The sequence below is a fragment of the Ostrinia nubilalis genome, chromosome 10, assembly GCF_963855985.1.
Source record: "Ostrinia nubilalis chromosome 10, ilOstNubi1.1, whole genome shotgun sequence".
NCBI lineage: Eukaryota > Metazoa > Arthropoda > Insecta > Lepidoptera > Crambidae > Ostrinia > Ostrinia nubilalis.
Window position 1 is genome coordinate 1,840,157 of NC_087097.1, and position 19,391 is coordinate 1,859,547.

The 19,391-nt window shown below is 38.4% G+C and overlaps 3 protein-coding genes across 3 annotated transcripts; all 3 read left to right on the forward strand.

Annotated features, from left to right (window-relative positions):
- Nucleotides 1-1,048: 1,048 nt before the first annotated feature.
- LOC135075500 (odorant receptor 4-like) lies at nucleotides 1,049-10,156 on the forward strand. Its single transcript, XM_063969937.1, has 8 exons — nucleotides 1,049-1,282; nucleotides 1,473-1,583; nucleotides 3,875-3,929; nucleotides 6,789-6,926; nucleotides 7,488-7,667; nucleotides 8,758-8,862; nucleotides 9,325-9,480; nucleotides 9,851-10,156. The coding sequence occupies exons 1-8, from the start codon at nucleotides 1,125-1,127 to the stop codon at nucleotides 9,899-9,901; spliced, it is 954 nt and encodes a 317-aa protein (XP_063826007.1). The 5' UTR covers nucleotides 1,049-1,124; the 3' UTR covers nucleotides 9,902-10,156.
- Nucleotides 10,157-14,869: 4,713 nt separating this feature from the next.
- Nucleotides 14,870-17,686, forward strand: LOC135075400 (multiple inositol polyphosphate phosphatase 1-like). The gene is made up of 5 exons (XM_063969845.1): nucleotides 14,870-15,059; nucleotides 15,801-15,949; nucleotides 16,915-17,193; nucleotides 17,282-17,380; nucleotides 17,459-17,686. The coding sequence occupies exons 1-5, from the start codon at nucleotides 14,870-14,872 to the stop codon at nucleotides 17,684-17,686; spliced, it is 945 nt and encodes a 314-aa protein (XP_063825915.1).
- A 224-nt stretch (nucleotides 17,687-17,910) lies between these two features.
- LOC135075501 (uncharacterized) lies at nucleotides 17,911-19,167 on the forward strand. Its single transcript, XM_063969938.1, has 2 exons — nucleotides 17,911-18,159; nucleotides 18,981-19,167. Exons 1-2 carry the CDS (start codon nucleotides 18,020-18,022, stop codon nucleotides 19,156-19,158), a joined length of 318 nt encoding a protein of 105 aa, XP_063826008.1. The 5' UTR covers nucleotides 17,911-18,019; the 3' UTR covers nucleotides 19,159-19,167.
- Nucleotides 19,168-19,391: the final 224 nt, after the last annotated feature.

Below are 19,391 nucleotides of genomic sequence, written 5' to 3' on the forward strand. Positions count from 1 at the left end.
TAGTACCCTAAATATCAAAAAGGTTACCAAAGAGTACTTACTTAGGGAAAATCATTTTTATTTCTTTGAAATCTATAAAAAGTAAAGAGTTGGTGCACACGTCCCTTCATTTATTTATTGCTATACTCCAAAAAATCTATGATGGAAGTTTGTATCAGTCATAAAAAGTATATTTACATTGTTGTTTTTATGCATACTTTTGAATTATTAAGATAACAAAATTAACAAGTAACAGCTGATGACGAGCTTATCATCAGTTTTAAGCTGAGAACAACAAGAAACTAGCAAGTTATAGCATCTATTCCAACTGTAATCTGCGGTTATACTACTGTGAACACTCCCTAAAACCAATCGCACGGTAACTAATTACACGTTAAAATCGTCAGTTCTGCGTCATTCTCGCTAATGAAAACACTGAGGGTTCCAAACAGAACATAAAAATGAAGTTTATTGTCGTCAATATGTACACAGATTTGAAAATATCCTTAACCATTCTACTGTACACTGGTTTTTGGACGAGGCAGAAAGAAGTCACGAATATTTTGAGCTATTGTTATCCTTTTCTGACGTTCATGTTTATGGCTGGTAAGATGTCCGATTTTCGTAGCACTGTAAAATGCCGTAGCACTGTAAAATGCCGTAGCACTATAAATTGACGTAGCACTGTTAGCTGCCGTAGCACTATAAACTGTCGTAGCATGTGTCATTGCAAGTGCAAGCAAACAAAACTGGTATTTACGTAACCGCGAATGCTTTATCGAACAAAGCTGAATGCTTTTTTCAAACATGTACTCGTAGCCTCGTAGGTGGGTACCTGTGTAATTTAGATACGGGACAGCTTTGTCGTTCCGTTTACTTTTGAAGATAGATATCAAATGATGACTGCACCTCATCAAATAACATCGGAAATACACGCTGTTCACTTACTTTGATTTTAATAGTAAATATGCGATTATTTTATAGTATATCGAACTAAGTGCGCTTACAGGGCTACATTAAATCTAATTATACAATAATGACTTTGAAAGCTCTTTTAACGATTTGTAAAATCATTTAATTATCCAGGAATATCCATCATAGTGCAATTCGTGGACTTATTACATGTCTGGGGAGACGTATCCCTGATGACCAGCTCATCCTTCCTCCTCTTCACAAACATCTCTTTTGGCCTGAAGATGTTCAACATATTGTGGAAGAGGGAAGAAGTGAGAGCTATCATTGAGGACTGTGATCAGGTGCTGCGTGCTGTGGATACATCTTGGGGACATGAGATAGTGAAAAGGTAGACTTAAGAATTAAATGTCGACTGTCCCAATTTCAGGGACAGCCAATAATGCAATTTAGTTAGTAAATAACCTGGGTATTCAGCTTTTGTTTGCGGTGCATAAAGGTAGTTTTGCTAAATGTAAACACATGCAGAATTCAACGGGTATTTTAAACTAATTTTCTAATAAGACTGATATTCCTTTCAGCGGTATTCGTAAGTCCTTTCTGCTATTCTCAATCTACACATTCCTGGCCAATATTTCCGTCTTTGGTTGGGCCATCAGTCCTGAAAAGGGCGAGCTACCTACGCGAGCTTGGTAAATAGTCAATACATAAAACAATCGACAGCACATTAAGCTAAGTAGCTACACTCGGCATCAAATAAATCGCACCTCCCGCGACAAGCACTTATCAAACGTATGCATCCCCACTTCCCACCAACATCGGTACCATTTGAAAGCCTAGTTCTAAACTTCATTTCATTAAAGGAAAGGTTTTTATCCCAAAAATGTGTCTTTACAAGGATCCAGAGTCACTTCTTCAAAAAATAGGTAGTTACGCTATAGCCATTTTTTATGACTATAAAACTGTTAAGTTGGGATTAATCGCTATCCATCTGTTAAAGAGGACACGTGAGATGTTTATTTGGTTTTATAACCATAAAAATTGGTCTAATTGATCCCAGAGGTAGGCCCAAAGTGAGGTCTATTTTCAAGTCACATTTATGGTATATGTTAATCATTTATTTAGAAACTAGCGGCCGCCCGCGACTTCGTACGCGTGGATCCCGTTTTACCCCCTTCATCTATATTACGCGGTTTAGATTTTTTCATACAAATGTTTTTTCCCGCTAACTCCCGTTCCCGTGGGAATTTTGCAATATCCTGTTGTAACTAAGCTTTAAGTTTACTAAGGTACCTGCATGAAAAATTTCAAGCGTCTAACTTAAGTGGTTTAGATTTTTCATACTAAAGGATTTTCCCGCTAACTCCCGTTCCCGTGGGAATTTTGCAGTATCCTGTTGTAACTAAGCTTTAAGTTTACTAAGATACCTGCATGCCAAATTTCAAGCGTCTAACTTAAGCGGTTTAGATTTTTCATACTAAAGGATTTTCCCGCTAACTCCCGTTCCCGTGGGAATTTTGCAATATCCTGTTGTAACTAAGCTTTAAGTTTACTAAGATACCTGCATGCCAAATTTCAAGCGTCTAACTTAAGCGGTTTAGATTTTTCATACTAAAAGATTTTCCCGCTAACTTGCGTTCCCGTGGGAATTCCTAAGTATACTATAACCTGCCCAGGAGTATGAAGAATAATTGTACCAAGTTTCGTTAAAATCCGTCGAGTAGTTTTTGTTTCTATAAGGAACATACAGACGGACAGACAGACAGACAGACAGACAGACAGACAGACAAAAATTTTACTGATTGCATTTTTGGCATCAGTATCGATCACTAATCACCCCCTGATAGTTATTTTGAAGATATATTTCATGTACAGAATTGATCTCTCTACAGATTTATTATAAGTATAGATGAAACGTATTTTTCTTTAAGAATATTTATTGGACTTGTGGGATATGATGCTCAACCACAATAAGGAAGCTAGATGTTAGTGCTTCCTTCCGAGCGGGTGTTATGCTCGGGGACCAAGGTCCGATTTACACCATCTTGGTTTGTCTATATGTACTTGGCAGGGTAGAAAACTCCGTCACCGCGATGCAGGTTTGTATGAGCGGCGGAGTGTGCCATAGTGCAGTCGTAACAGCGCCATCTGTTGGTACACGTTTGTAGTGGCGTATCGTAGATGTCGCCACAGACTTTCAAATAACACCAATATTGTTGGGGTACCATGATTGTGTCAGAAGAAAATCTTTAAGTTCGCGTCGCGGAAGGTGCGGTTTATTTGATGTTGAGTGTATATGTCTAGCCAATTAACTCAGTCAGTGCCTGAGGTATGGAAACGGCACGGGAGGGGTGACATTGACATATTATGATGTGACAGAGCATACAAATCTGAAGCATATCTGAAGTCTCTCTTATGTTTGACATCTCAAAAACACCCGTTCGTGCCGCTCTCCTACCTCAGGCACTGACTAAGATTAATAATACACTTTATTGCACACCAAACAAATAACATAACAGAAAGGAAAGGAAGATTAGCGCTAGACCTCTAATCTTAAGCAGTATGATAGATGCTATATTGTGGAAAACATTATAGTTTGACGTGCGCTCGACTGTTGGGTAAAATACTTACCCCCTTACTAATAAAACTTACACGCTCGTTGATCAGTGTTTTAAAGTGACGTTTAGTATGGAAATGTCATTTTAAAACAGTGATCAACACCTGTGTAACTTTTTATTAGTAAGGGGGTTAATATTTTATGTTTTTACTCCATTACAACCCGATCGAGCTAACTGCGTACCTCGCTGGATCACTTACCATCAGGTGATCCATTTGCTCATTTGCCTCCTGTCACATAAAAAAAAGAATACGACTCTCCCTCCCACTTACTCGAACGCGTCGATGTGACGTCACGGCTGCCAGGTGCGCACTTAACTCGACCGGGTTGTACGTACATACAGGTTAATTGAATTGTTTTTTTCAGGTATCCGTATAATACTACCTCCTCGCCAGGTTACGAGCTCACATACCTGCACCAGGTTAGTGCTTCTAGAGCGTATCAATAAATTCAACTTTCACTGGTTTCACCCAACCAGTGAATTACATTGGAGGCCAAGCTATTCAGGACTTGTAGTGGTGGGGAAGTGTGGTGGGATAAGTCCCGTATGTATTTATGTATAATAATAATACCATAACCGCAACGAAACCTTCTTGGGGAGGCCTTTGTCCAGAAGTAGATGTCCTTTGGTTGAAACGAAGGAATTGAGAAGTATAGGTACGCAGTTAAGACGAAGGAAATGATAAGATAAGGAGACATGTAAAGTGTCCCTTGGGGGCTACCTTTTTATTATCGTTGATGTTCATTATGTACCAAAATACTAGTCAAAATCGATTTGAATTTGATTTGAGTCCAGTAAAACATTATAATTACACTTCTGCTTAGCCGTACTAATACTACCTGTAAATTGTGATTCCTTCCTCCACAGGACAGGCAATGCCTAGTGTGGAGGTCTGTCTTTTAGTTTGTGCTAGGGGAAGCCCGGGCAAGAAGCATAGGGTGGGTAAGACGAATACTCGATTTTACTAAAAACCTACAACACATGGCGCTACTGGACGTTTGCGGGTCTGTAAAACAGCAACACAGCCACGCCATGATAGTTCCACCAAAACAATACGTGCGTGAACTTTTTTTCAATTCGAAATCAAAAGTTTTTGGCTGTTTTCTTACGATTTTTGGCAAGGTATGTGTGTTGATTTCTTGTATTACGTATTAAGTGTTGACTTATAGACTCTGTTTAGTTGATTTCATGTTAATTTAAGTTTAATTTGTGTGTGTTGCTTTTTTCACCGGTGGAAATTTAACGGGTGGGTATAAAACTTTTAAATATTGGTGCTTTGGGCAAGATGGATATGGGCAGAACGGATAGGTAAAGACAGCCATAACTGAATTAGCAGGTCCTAGCAAAACCACACATCTGAAAACAAGAACTTCCAAACAAGACTTGTCAAAAGGAAATATGACCAAAAACAAAAATCAGATGGAGAAAACAAAATATTTATTTTGTCTGCTTAGAAGAATACACTGAACCACCTACCGAGGATTGGATAGAGTGCAATCAATGCAAGAAGTGGGCACACGAGGATTGTACCTATTCAGGCATAGGCAGTTATTATTGTGATGATTGCAATGATTAAAGCAGTTATTACTGTACATATCCGTCTTGCCCAGGGGGGTCAGGCAAAATGGATAATTGGAACTTTTTTTAATGACATTTTTATTGTAGAATTTGTTTAAGTTTCTAAGTTTATTCTTTACAATTCCAAAGATGATTTAAGATATAAATTATTAATTAATAGACTGTTGTTGATTGCATATTTATGTGTTTTTTTTGCCACTTTTTTTAAGGTACCCGTGCTGCCCGGGCTTCCCCTACATACCTACTCGTAGTTGATCAGGCAATAAATAGGGTAAACCAGAGAGTGATTGCCCACTGGTAGTGATTGCCCGCTTTAAGAATAATATTGTCAGGTGCTGACTTTGAATCACTCTAGTTAGATTTGAATTTACTAAGTAGATGGCTCCGAGATCAATGAACAGTAGATTTAAAATTTACAATAGGAAACACTAAAAAAAAAACAGTTATGGCGGATTTTGTCAAGACGGGTGAAAATGTTACTCAGACAGGTAAAGACTTTAACAATTTTACTAAGGAATTACTTGCTTAGAGGTTAATTTTTTTTTGCAAGTTATTTAATATTCAACTAATGGTGTATAGTCATGATGAAATTATAAGTGTTTTCTCCATTATCAATGAAAATAACTGATAAAATTTGATTTGTAACAGTCATTTTAACGGTGGGTAATCACTGCACGTAAATCTGTATATTTTTAGTGATTGCCCACCATAATTTCAGTTATTGCCATATGTTAATGTATAGTTATTGCCCAGGGCAATTATTATTAGAGTGTTGCCACCATGCAGTAGCAGTGTTTAAGTTGCTCATTGCTAGATTTGTTTTGCAATTTACAGGCATAAATATTGAAATGACTTTTAATGTTTCATTTTCAGTATGCCAAAGACTCCAAAAGTTCAATATAGCATAGAACATTTGCAAAAAGCGATCAAAGCTGTACAAGATGTACCTATCCAACAATTTATCTACAAGATAAATTGCTGAAAAATATGGTTTGGCTTGAAAAAATTGATAAAAATTCAAACGCAAATACAAAAACTGAAAATCCTACATTAAATCTATTAGTGAAAATGTTAATTGTAAGGAAATAGATACAACTTTAGGGAAGAATAACCAACAGCTAATTGAACATTCTGAGCAACCACTTGAACTGATATCAAAGAAGATAAAAAAATAAATACATGTAAAATTCAAATTTTTGCGTCATCTATGTTTTGAAGTAGATGATTCTGTCTCTACCAATTCTGACTCATCAACATCAGCTCAAGAAATATTTGATAATATTGTTAATAAGGCCAAACGCAATTTATTTTGAAATTTTTGAAGACTGTACAACTAGAATTTAAGTTTAATGTTTTGTTATGTTTATTTAAAGCCTACTTTGTCATTTTAAAATTGATTATTTTGTTTCAAGATACTGGGCAATTACTGTGCTTTGATGTGGGCAATTGGTGTAAGTAATGGGCAATGACTGTACTTTTTGGAGGATTTTAAATTTATTTCAATATTTTCTAAGTTACGTAAGTTTTAACTAAAAACTGTTAATATTCTGTTTAACAGTTTATGGAGTTATAAGAAAAAAGTCATAAATGGTCGATAATTAAAATACTTTCTTTAATTTTTCATCTCAATGTTTTTGAAATTCTTAAGTGGGCAATAGCTATACGGTTTACCCTATTTTAATTTTTTTTATATTTTGCTAGGTGTCAGCGGTGTTGCTGGGAGCGTCTGTGAACGCAAGCCTGGACACGGTGGTGATCTCGCTGATGGCGCAGTGCACATGTCGGCTGCGGCTGCTGGCCGCTGCGCTGAGGATGCTGGGAGGCGATATGCTGGTCACGGTAGGAGAGATGATGCTTTATTCCCACACTTGCTGGGTTGGCGGATTTTCTGGGAACTGGCACCCAATCCTGGGGTTCACATAAAATCGGATCCGACAAAAACTGGAGACTAGTTCTCACCTGAACGCCGAAATGACTTTAGCGAGGTGAAGGTATTGTGAGCAAGTGGCATAAATAAATGACAGGATACTGGCGCGAGTTCGTTCATATTACAATGGTCCGAACGTTCTGCTGAAAACGCCTCGAAAGTTATGCTGAGCTCGGCATTCTTGCCGGGTCCTGCAAAATGTAAATAGCTACTTAAAAATTGCATAGCCTGCTAGCCTTTTCGGCAGTTTAGGCTTACTCTGCAAATCCGCTGATTCTGTAGAGTGGAAACGAGGTCAAAATGTGTTTTGCAATGAGTGACAGCAGTGTGCTTTTTTGCCACTGTGAATGTGAGCATGGACACGGATGGCGCAGAGCAGGACATGTAGCTGAAACAAACGAACGATGTGATGTGTGTGATGATCGCGATGCTCTCAGAAATATACTCTTGAATAATCTAGATATATTTTCCAGAACATGTTCGAGGCAGAGCAGGAGCGGGCCATCAGAGAAGAGCTTCAGCGCTGCGTGCAGCAGCACCGGTCCGTTCTGCAGGTGGCTGGTCTGCTCCAGCAGTACTTCTCCACCTCCATCCTGGCGCAGTTCTCCGTGTCCTTGGTCATCATCTGCGTAACGGCGTACCAGTTGGCTTTTGTGAGTTTTTTTTAATGCTAATCTAAACTAAATCTCCAAACCTGCCAAGCTTGGGGATTATGGCAAAACCCGCCACTATAATGGAGGAGGCCCATAGTCCAGCAGTGGACTGTAAAGGGCTGTTGATGATGATGATGATGATGATGAAGCTAAACCTATCTTGTGTTATTTTTAGGGCGTCAATGCACGCCCTCATTTTATTTGGAGTTTCTTTTTTTCTTTCGCCACTTCTTCTCAGGATCAGTCGATAATATATATGTTACAGGAAATGTATGAAATCCGTCATTGTATACAATTCCTAGGAATTGTGTATAAGTCCTAAAATCACCCGGAAATGTGTGATGTAAATCATATTAGACACATTTCCTAGGAAAATTACACATTTCCTAAACTGCAATCGGAAATGTAATTAAGATAATGTTTTTTACACAAAATTATTTTTATTACGCCCATTTTTGTTCTCCGAAACTTAAATGGCGCTACCGCGCCGTGGCAGCTGTGTGTGTGAAAGGTCGCAAGTCTAACCTAACCTAACCGAGACTTTGTTATCCAGCTACTGGAGTAGGTACTAAAACCATAATAGTTTAATAAAAGAGATGTTAAAATTAGGGATTTCCAATACTTCAGCGTAATATGCGTGATGCCGAAAGAAAGGTATGCCAATAAAATTAAGCAAATATTTTTTTCGGCCAAAGTATAATAGTGCGAAAACAACTGTCAGGCTAAACAATAATTTGTGAGTTCAATGTGGTTTGGCCAAATGAAATTTTAGGCGTACTGAGGGGCACCAGATCACGCGACCGTGCTTGTGCCGATTAGTTTTATACATTTCCTAATACAATATTGGAATTCTATAAAATTCCTAGGAAAAGTATACATTTCCTAGGATATGTGCGTATTAAAAAATCTCTGAAGCAATATTTTATACATTTCCTAAATAGCTTCCGAATTGTATACATTTCCTAGGAATAGTATACAATTCCTAGAATTCATACATTTCCTGTAACATATATAAATGTTGTCTTGAAGTAATAAAAAGGACGGAACAATAAAACGAACAAGGTTTATAATCTCGTGTATTTATTTGTAGGTATCCAGTAACGTGATGACCATCTTGGGAATGACCACATACTTCATGTGCATGTTGATGCAAGTGTTCCTCTACTGTTACCAGGCCCACGAGCTCTCGACTGTGGTAAAGCTACAATTTAATTCTTAGGCCCAGACCTAGGATAGGACCTACAAAGTTTTTGTTTTATATATTATTTATCTCTGTTATTAAACTGGCCACAATGCATGCCGTGGCAGCCTTTAATTAAGACTACACTTTTTTTACCGCCGGTAAATGCTTTGCGCGTAGCCACTGATCGATGGGGACGGCCAGTGGATTATGTGGGACTCTCCTTAAGACAACACTTAGGCTGACTTGCACCACCTTACTTTAACTGTAACTTTAATCATAACCGGAGTTTTTTGTATAGAGTTTGACACTCTTGATTTGTTAAAGTAACATGGTGAATGTGGTGCAACCCAGCCTTAGTTCTTTAGCCTTTTTAATTGCAATAACTAATTTTCTTGTATGTGCTGTCTTGTTGGTAGCCTAATAAATAAAATTGCGCCCATATGACAAATTCTTAAAGTTGAGTTTACATTGCAGAGCAGTCAAGTGGGGGATGCGGTATACGAGTCCCTCTGGTATGAGATGTCAGCCCCTTTGAGGAGGGACCTGCTGGTACTGATGGTTCGCTCGCAACGGGTCATCAAGATCACAGCGGGGGGCTTCACTACTCTCTCTTTGAACACTTTTATGGCTGTGAGTTGTAAAAGAAAAATATTATTCAGCGTTATGAATCTTGTGGGTGGACGTTCCACGCTGCGCAAGGTGAACCAACGACATCATAAAGGTAGCAGGAAGGCGCTGGGCGCAGGCCGCTGCCAACGGGGCAACATGGAAAGCATTGGGCGAGGCCTATGTTCAGCAGTGGACGTCCTGTGGCTGAGAGGATGGTGATGATGATGTTATGAATCTACACCAAACCCGCCGACAGCCAAAATCATGGCAATTGGGACATTCTTGAAATACCTATCTTACCTACGGGATACAAGATAATGTATTTACATGCGTGTAGTGTAGTTACATCGATTTTGTTTTGTATTCAATTAAAATGTGATTTTTATTTCAGATAATCAAAACATCATACACTTTATTCACGGTGCTCCAAAGAGAAGACTGAATAAAATATTCATAAAAATATGTATTGCGTCAGTAGTTTTAAAAAACAAAAAATTGTTTGCACATTCACATCAAAATAATATTATTAAGGGCCGATTTTTCAATCGTCGGATAACTTTTAACTGAAGAATAAGTTTGACACATTGACAGTTTTAATATGGGAAATAATATGCCAAAATGACAAGGTTATTCTTCAGTTAAAAGATATCTGATAATTTAAAAATCAGCCCTAAGTCACAAGACTCACAAGTCGCAACAAAACCTGTAGAGATGTTTTTTAAATTTAAACATATACCTAGGTATTTACATGAAATTTAATTTAATCCAATTATAAATATTGATTATCAAAGTCTATCAGAAAATCTGTAGAAACCTAATAGCTATCGTGATTTTATTATAAGAGTAGGTAGCTTTATGTAGATTATGGAGCACAATAAAATAATATCAACATGTTGTGTTAAAATTATTTCCTTGTAGGTAATCATTGTTTTATGTGTTTATACAAATAGCTTTGAATGAGCATATTTTTACCCGACTGCGACAGGAAGAGGATTATGTTTTTTGTCTTTTAGAATGTCAATTATAGGAAACTAGCTTTCTGCCCTCGGCTTCGCCCGCTTGGAATTTTGTCTGTCACAGAAAAACTTTATCGCGCGCGTCCAATATCAAAAACCGGGATAAAAACTATCCTGTCCTTTCTTGGGACTCAAACTATATTATTATCGATGCCAAATTTCATCAAAATCGTTTCAGTGGTTTAGGTGTGAAACCGAGACAGACAGACAGACAGAGTTACTTTCGCATTTATAATATTAGTTAGTATAGAATAGTATAGATAGTATAGATGGCATAGACTAGGGTGGAAATACGGTGGATCTGTGAAATATGGGTGGGAGTTCACGATCGGTGAGCATCCCAGATCGTAGTTATCATGGTTTGCTTAAATAAGTAAATACTTACTTATTAAGGAAAATGGGAATTTAAAACAAGATACTCACGTAGCTCTCTCTGGCCGTTGGGGCAGAAAAGTTCTCGAGTGGCGACCACGAGCTGGAAGACGTAGCGTGGGCAGGCCTCCTACTAGGTGGACCGACGATCTCGTAAAGGTCGCGGGAAGAGCCTGGATGCGGGCAGCGCAGGACCGTGCATTGTGGAAAACCTTGGAGGAGGCCTTTGTCCAGCAGTGGACGTCATTTGGCTGAACGAACGAACGAACGAACTCACGTAGCGTCAAATGACTAGATCAATTCCCACTGAATAGTGCCCTTCAACAACATCAATCTTTAATCTGTATAAAAGCGAAAGGTCACTCACTCATCACGAAATATCGGAAGCTACAAGTGCTAGGAATCTCAAATTTTACATGAGGGTTTCTTTTAGAACGTAGGTGGTGCTCACTAAGACGGGATTTTATGAAACTCCATACCTAAGGGCAGAAACTGCGTTAAGCGGGCACCGGCGCAGTTTCATACAAAGTGCTTCGCCACGGGCACCCGCGCGGGGGACTTTCGTATGAAACCGCGCGGGCGTCCGCTTAACGCAGTTTCAGGCCTAAGTAAGGGGGTAAAACGGGATCCACGCGTACGAAGTCGCGGCCGCTACAGCCGCTAGTCTACAATATACTACGAGTATTTTGATGTTTATGTTACGGTTAATGTGATAAATTGAAAATTATTAACAATAACCGGTTATTATGAATAATTAAAATAACCGCGACTGTCGGTAAAAGTGATAAATTAATCACATTTAACAGTGATTATTAATAATTCAACCTTAGTACTAACCATAAAAGAGAACAACATCTGATTCTTGTGTACGTGCTCGTGTACAGCCAAACTTTTGAACGTTTTGATATCATTTATTAATATAATTTGGCATAATGAGTTTGGAATGTTTCTTGCATAATATTACTTTTCCATGATGCCTATAACATAATGTTTTGATTTAAAGTGAAAAATAGGTTTAAGGTTCGGCGGGGGTGGCCCTTGGGCCACCCCTAAGCCGCCTATTTAGTTTTATACACACATAAATGACCTCTTATTAATCACATTTACCAAATCATGCGGTAATTATTCATAATAACCGGCGATTACACCGGTCAACAAAAAAAAATTTTTTTTCTGCGCATGCATTTTACTTATTATATTCTGATTATATAAGCAAATTTATATAAAAAAGTGCGATTACAAATCGAAAATATTTATTTGCTTTTTAAAGAGTTATAGCGATTTGAATTTTCCATCTTCATAGTAGAATGTCTCTAAAGATGCACGTCACATTCTCATTGGGATATATTAATAGATAATTATGGGGGCTTATTCGCAAGAAAAAGGGGCACGCTTTCATCAAAATATAGTGGGATTTGAGAGACGACGTTACCAAGGCCAGTAAACTGAAAGCATGATAGGGTTAGATTTTTATGAGAAAAATCCCCTATGGAACATGACAGGAAATTAGAACTTTTCATTTTTAATAAATATTTGGACTCTATTTTAAATTTTCTCTTGTGAGAATGAATCTTAAATGGTTGTTTGGTATATTTTAATAATTAGAAAGAATGAAAGAAAGAAAGAAAAAAATATATTTGGCAACAAATTAAATCATCTCTATGTTCGTGTTTCATACATTCATTGATATGAATTTTTCTATTTTTTACACATAAAAGCAAATTCAGAACAATTTTTTGTTGTTATTCTTATTTCTAGGTATTAAAGCAATAAAAATAAGCTATGCATAACCCGTGCGCAAAAATGCTGTAGACAGTTGTTATTCATAATTTTCACATTTATCACTTTGACCGTAACATTTACATTAACATCAAAAAACCCTAAAAATTAGATAAACATATTGCACATAGATTAAAGATATGCAGCTGATAATATTTGTGGGCAGATATAAACTTAAATTGATGTTGGTGACGTGTGCCGTGTGCGGTCAAGACACACCCGTATACACAAACGAGGCTTGCTTAAGTGATTCGAGCTCTGTAATTGGTTCGTGCGTCCACGCGCACTGTGAGACCTCATAGTAATGTTTGTGAATATGGGCGATAGAATGCGTTGTATATGCTTATAATAATGTTCGTAGTAATCAATCAGGCGTTCTGAAGATAAATTACTCACTCAGTATACAGGGTGATTTGGAATTAGAGCATAATCTTGTGAGGGGTTAAGTACAGGTCATTTGCAACATTTTTGTGTATGGACACTCATATGCTAAAGTGAATTTAGGACCAAACTTCAATGGACATTGTTAAATTCTTTCGACTTATTAGGTGTGGACAGATGTACTCGTAGAGATGGACCTTATGTAAAATGAATTCTTTACTAAGTAGGTATTACAGTTGGCTCAGTGTTAACTGAATATATTGATAAGGAATTGCATAAGATTACAGCATTGCAGAGATGAAATATAGATTGCGCTATAATATGTTTTTTGTATTGTGTGATATTGTATTCTAGCAAATAAATAAAGGCTTATTCCACTATTCCCCATTGACAATCCCCGTCAAACCCCGTCCCAATCAAACAAAAAGTTCACTAACCCCCGTTAACGCCAATTGGAGCTTATAATGGGGATTGAACTAAAAAGTTCATTAATCCCCGTTATATTACGATTTTATTTATAACGTTGCAACGGGGACTAAGTCCAAATAAATAATTGAATTTGAAATTGTTTTGTGTGATCACTATCATCACTATCACTACATACTCCTATTATTTAAAACAAAGTCGCTTTTCTGTCTGTCTCTATGTATGCTTAGATCTTAAAACTACGCAATGGATTTTGATGCGGTTTTTAAATAGATAGAGTGATTCAAGAGGAAGGTTTTTAAGTTTAATATATACCTGTGCGAAGCAGGGGCGGATCGCTAGTGTACAATGAAGTGTTCTATTATTTAAGATAAACATTCAGATGTTTGTTTAGTTGTCTATCCTAGATTACCAATATTTATCTACTATGATAAGATGTGATCAATGTAGGTACCTATTCTATTCATTATTTCAATCACCTTATCACCGCGAGCTGTCATATCACCATCGCTAAGAACTACGTTGGGTCCAAATGCGACGTACCTATAGGGTTGTCAAACATGTCCGGCTTTTTAAGGACTTGTCCGGCCAAATATTTTCCTGTCCGGACAGTCCGGCTTTTGTTAGGCTTTTTATGTGGCTGCCGCGCCAGTCGAAAGTTGAGGCACATAATAATATCGAGCACACATGGGCGTATCCTGATGTTGGGCTACCGATTCGAAGATGATGGTTGGTAGTCAGTCATGAGGTGTGATACTACTTTTCCGGCTTTTAGGGTTAGATGTCCGTCCAAATTAAGCACCGAGTCCGGTTCTTGTGTTTTTGGGTATGGCAACCCTAGACGTACCTAATCTGTATTCCAGTAAGGACGCGTTACACTGGCGAGCTAAAATACAATTTTTTATTTACCTACACTAATCAATTGCTTAAAAATTATATGTGAAAGTTTGAGAGTATGGATGGACGGATTTGCACGTAAAAAAGATTTGAAGGAACAATGTTAAGCATCAAATAAGTTGGTCTTTTTATGGCACACTGTATTCCATGCAGAAGCCGCGGGAAATATTTAGTTGTAACCACAAGAAATACGTAGAAATTTTGTGAAAAGTTATCAATTCAATCTTTCACGTGTTATTCAAACTTGTCAGCTTTTGTATTCCAAATACAATTTATATGTAGGTAAAATTATATTGCTACTATGTATATTACTGTCGGCAACCGTGTTTAGTGTTAACTACCAATTGCCGGTCATCGTCTCGATCTATCGCAAAGAATCGCCATTTGATGAGAACGAGAGCAAAAACGGAAATGGATAGTTAACACTATGGCCGATAGTGTGTGTGCTGTGACTGTTCCTCGCTATGTGGTCACAGCTTTATTTAATTAAAGTGGGGGCACTCGAACTAGATAACTACGTCCATAAATATACTACGAGAATGATACACCTCCCATCAGTAGTAGAGAAAAACATGATGATGTCACACGCTCTAGTAATATTAGTTTTAGTAAATATAGCTATAAGCCAGTCTTGCTACTGGAACGATGGGTGTGCATATCAGCTGTTCTCTTCGAAAACACCATACGATACTGTGAGGGGAGACATTAGAGATTATCCAACACCGGCAAGTAAGTTCTTTATAAGTAGAAAAAATATGTAGCTATCATTAAAATTTGGTTTAAAAAATAGTAAATTCGCAATTCAGAAGTATTTGCTAACAACCCTACTTTGGAGCCAAAAGACTTCGGCAAAAAGTTCGGTATTTTGTATAATATTGGATAGTTTGAATAAAGATTCAAAGATTATTTATACACCGAGATAATGTGGTACAATAAAATATGTGGTCTTAAATTAAAAAGAGGTGCAGCTTATCTCACCAGCGTAGCTGGCATGTGAATTTGTGCATAAAAAATCATTATTATAAATTACAATTATAATTATTATAAAATATATATGTATATAATAGGAATCAAATTGGTTCTGCCATTATCGTCGTCTGACCATTTAAAGACACCTTGGTCGGGTAATTAAAAAAATATGTCTAAAGATCAAATCGTTTCACGAGTCTTTAATTTCTAAACTACTAATTCAAGTATTCAAAGATATTAATATCCAAGTATTCGAGAATCCATGTTGATCGGTTGGTATTGGTAGTGGCCTGCGTCCAGCGTTTCCCTGCTACCTTTACGATGTCGTCGGTCCACCTTGTAGGTGGACGTCGTCCCACATCGATCAACATGGAAAGCGTTAGGGGAGGCCTATGTTCAGCAGTGGACGTCCTATGGCTGACATGATGATGATGATGATGATTCGAGAATCCAACCTATCTTTCCTTCAACAACCCTCTCTCTCTCGTCTAAACGTTGCAGACTGTGAAGCAGTTGCTCTCTGGTCGCTGAACCGGCACGGCAACAGGAATCCAGGTAACAGCGCGACTGCAAGCATGCGTGCCATCGCCCAACTGCAAGACGAAATTGTCAGCAGTCACTACGAGGGCAAGGGGCAGCTGTGTGCTCAGGTAAGTGGCTACAAACGTTGCAAACTGTAAAGCGGTTACTTTCTGGTCGCTGAACCGGCATGGCAAAAGGAAGCTGGATTGATAGCGTGACTGCAAGCATACGCGCCATCGCCCAACTGCAAGAAGAAATTGTCAGCAGTCACTACGAGGGCAAGGGGCAGCTGTGTACTCAGGTATGTGGCTACAAACGTTGCAGATTGTGAAGGTGAAGGTTACTTTCTGGTCGCTCAACCGGCATGGTGATAAACCAGCACGGCAACAGGAACCCGGGTTGACAGCGTGACTGCGAGCATGCGCGCCATCGCCCAACAGCAAGAAGAAATTGTCAGCAGTCACTACGAGGGCAAGGGGCAGCTGTGTGCTCAGGTAAGTGGCTATAAACGTTGCAGACTGTGAAGCAGTCGTTCTCTGGTCGCTGAACCGGGACGGTAACAGGAACCCAGGTTGACAGCGTGACTGAGAGCACCATGAGGGCAAAGGGCAGCTGTGTGCTCAGGTCTGTGGTAGGCGACAGGTACCTTGGCGTACGACCGGTGCTGTATAATACAGCAATGCCTCTCCATTGTGGCAGCTTACGTAGTTGTATTATGGCCGATTCAAAAATGGGGTTGCCATTAGGCAACTCATATCAGTATTAACTGAGCTGCGCTGACAACCAGTCTATTTGAAGGCCGACTGGCGTGATTTGCGTACTGTATTACTGACATCCGATCCCATATTTCATCCTATCGCATTTTTATCTATTCAAGATGTAATCTCTGTAGTTTTGTCTATGTTGCAGTAACTAAATAAACCCGTAGTTTTGCTGTACTTGATTTCAAAACGTTTTTTATACTAAACGTGATTCAATTGTGATTAGTTAGTAGCACTTAGAAGTTAATGTACCTCAATGGGACAAGTTAATTAAATTAAAACTAAGCCTCGAAGGAACATAGAATAAGATTAATTTATCATTGTGTTTATAGGACATCGAAGACATCAAGCGATGGAGGTGGAACGAGACTCTAGATGAGTCCGCCTCCTTCTTGACTGGAGTTGGGTATGAAGAGTTGTATGAGATCGGGAAGAGACTCCGAGAGAAGTATCCGCATCTGGCTGAAGGTACCGAGGACGACTATTACTTCAGAACCACGTATGAACAGAGGACGATCACCAGTGCTATGGCGTTTGTGCATGGTTGGACTGAAGGTAGCCAGATAAATCCTTCTGTTGATGGACCTTGGGAGCACGATGATGTCATCAGAGTAAGCATTAGTTTTTTCTAGTGACTTGATTGTCAATTTTTATTTTCAAATATTTGCGTTTTCAATGTTTATTTAATTTTCCTTTCAGCCGTATGAAAACTGTGACAGATATCAGCAAGATGTGAAAGGTGGACAGGCGGTTGTAGACCAATTGGAAGACTATTTCAACAACCCTGAATTTATAAACGTAAAGATCTCTATAATAACTTTGTACTTATCGGATGGCAAAGATTGGAACTGTAAAACATAGAACACTATTTCACAGGTCAAAAACAATGTCCAAACGCGTCTTGGCATTTCAACCCAGTTGTCTTCCGAAGACGTCCACTCGCTGTACGAGCTTTGTCGCTTCTACCGCTCGTGGGAGCCGAAGCTCAAGTCGCCCTGGTGTGCTGCCTTCAGCAACGAAGACTTGCTGGTTGTGGAGTACAGAGATGACGTCACTCACTACCATAGGAACGGCTATGGGTCATGGGTGAGAGGAACTACATAGCTGTTTGATTACTGCTGGGTTCAATAATAATTTATAAAGTTTAAAACTTTTATTTTTCCAAAAAAGTCACAGCTCAGTTTTACATCTTTGGTAATAAAACTCACATTGCTAACTAGTAGATTTCTGTCTTACTCTATTACGTTACATTAATATAAATCAAATTACAATATTAAAACCACATCATAATCTAGAACATTGTGCTAAAAACTTTCTTTCTAGGTGAATGTGAACCTCGGTAGGCCAGTTCTGAAGGATCTCTATGAAAATTTCAAAGCTTCTTTGGAATCAGAAAATACTGCAAGACGATTGGTGGCTTACTTCTCCCATGACACCATGATCGAGATGGCGCTGTGTGCGATGGGGCTCTACCAAGACAACTTTGTACTTCAAGGGTCGAAGATAGACCCTGACCGGCTGTGGAGGACCAGTTTCATTGGGAGCTTCGCTGCGAACATCCTGGCTGTTTTGAATACGTAAATATTTTTACCTGCTAATCTATACTTAGGCTGAGTTGCACCATCTTACTTTAACTTTGACAAACGTCAAAAATCTGACAAACTCCATACAAAAAACACCGGTTATCGTTATAGTTACGGTCAAAGTTAGGTGGTGCAACTCAGCCTAAATATTTTAAAACTGAACAGTCACGCTACGCTACATCACACGCTAATCTCAGGAACCGTTGGTCCGATTTAAATAACAACATTGTGTTGGATAGCCCATTTATCGAGAAAGGCTATATAACATCACCCTACAGCTAATAGGGACGGGGCAGTAAGGAAAAATGATGCAAAAACGGGAAATATTATTCGAACAATTTTCAAGCGTACGAAGTCGCGAGCACAGCTGAATAATGAAATATTCACCCAAAAATCACTTCAAATACTAGACATTTATTATTGTACCAAAACTGCTAAACTAAATATGAAGTATATTTATTTAGTCATCGTATAAGTAGGTAGTTTTGATTAATCACTTTCATTGGATTTTGATGGTATCAATCAAAATAACATAGGTAGGTATTTGATAATAATTTTGTTCGGTGCAAATCGTTTAATTGAAATTGAAGATTACGAGTAGGTAAAGTACCTATCTTTAATAATCTTCAATTTAAAATTAAACGATTTGCACTAAAGATTATTTTAGATAATAATCTTCAATTTCAGTTAAACGATTTGCACCGAAAAAGTATTGCAGCATTAAAGATATGCTCAATTAGACTTTCACATATTATTATGTATTATTCATAATTTATTGGCAACTTACTTTCAGTTAAATTACTGTTTTTTTACAGTTGCAACGAAACAGATGGCCAGAACTACCGAGTCCAGATCTTCTTCAACGAAAAAGTGACTGACCTCTGTCCTCTAGAAGGGTGTTCGTGGGAGGAGTTCGACGCTTACTTCCAGAAGTATACCGCAGCCACCTTGGACTTCTGTAGTATGGACTACACGGGCCCAGAAGTACTCTGATGACTTGGATGATGACAAATGTTTAGCTTTAGTATGTTTAAAGGTTCGGCCAAACCAACGCGATCACACGCGATCAGCCGGCGTGCAGCGATGGCGATCAATGCATTTAAGTCTGGCCACCACAGCTGCACGCCGGCTGATCGCGTGTGATCGCGTTGGTTTGATCGAACCTTAAGATAGGGCCACCTTGAAGAATAGAACGAACGAATTCTATTGAAAAGAGCGTATTTACA

What these genes read in the sequence shown, in the direction of transcription:
- LOC135075500 (XM_063969937.1), top strand. Translation starts at nt 1,125, where the DNA reads ATGACCAGCTCATCCTTCCTCCTCTTCACAAACATCTCTTTTGGCCTG. An exon ending in GAGGCGATATGCTGGTCACG is followed by an intron (nt 6,927 to 7,487) that starts GTAGGAGAGATG and finishes TATATTTTCCAG; the next exon opens with AACATGTTCGAGGCAGAGCA. An exon ending in CCCACGAGCTCTCGACTGTG is followed by an intron (nt 8,863 to 9,324) that starts GTAAAGCTACAA and finishes TTTACATTGCAG; the next exon opens with AGCAGTCAAGTGGGGGATGC.
- LOC135075400 (XM_063969845.1), top strand. Translation starts at nt 14,870, where the DNA reads ATGATACACCTCCCATCAGTAGTAGAGAAAAACATGATGATGTCACAC. An exon ending in AGCACGATGATGTCATCAGA is followed by an intron (nt 17,194 to 17,281) that starts GTAAGCATTAGT and finishes TTTTCCTTTCAG; the next exon opens with CCGTATGAAAACTGTGACAG. An exon ending in ACAACCCTGAATTTATAAAC is followed by an intron (nt 17,381 to 17,458) that starts GTAAAGATCTCT and finishes ACTATTTCACAG; the next exon opens with GTCAAAAACAATGTCCAAAC.
- LOC135075501 (XM_063969938.1), top strand. Translation starts at nt 18,020, where the DNA reads ATGATCGAGATGGCGCTGTGTGCGATGGGGCTCTACCAAGACAACTTT. An exon ending in ATCCTGGCTGTTTTGAATAC is followed by an intron (nt 18,160 to 18,980) that starts GTAAATATTTTT and finishes GTTTTTTTACAG; the next exon opens with TTGCAACGAAACAGATGGCC.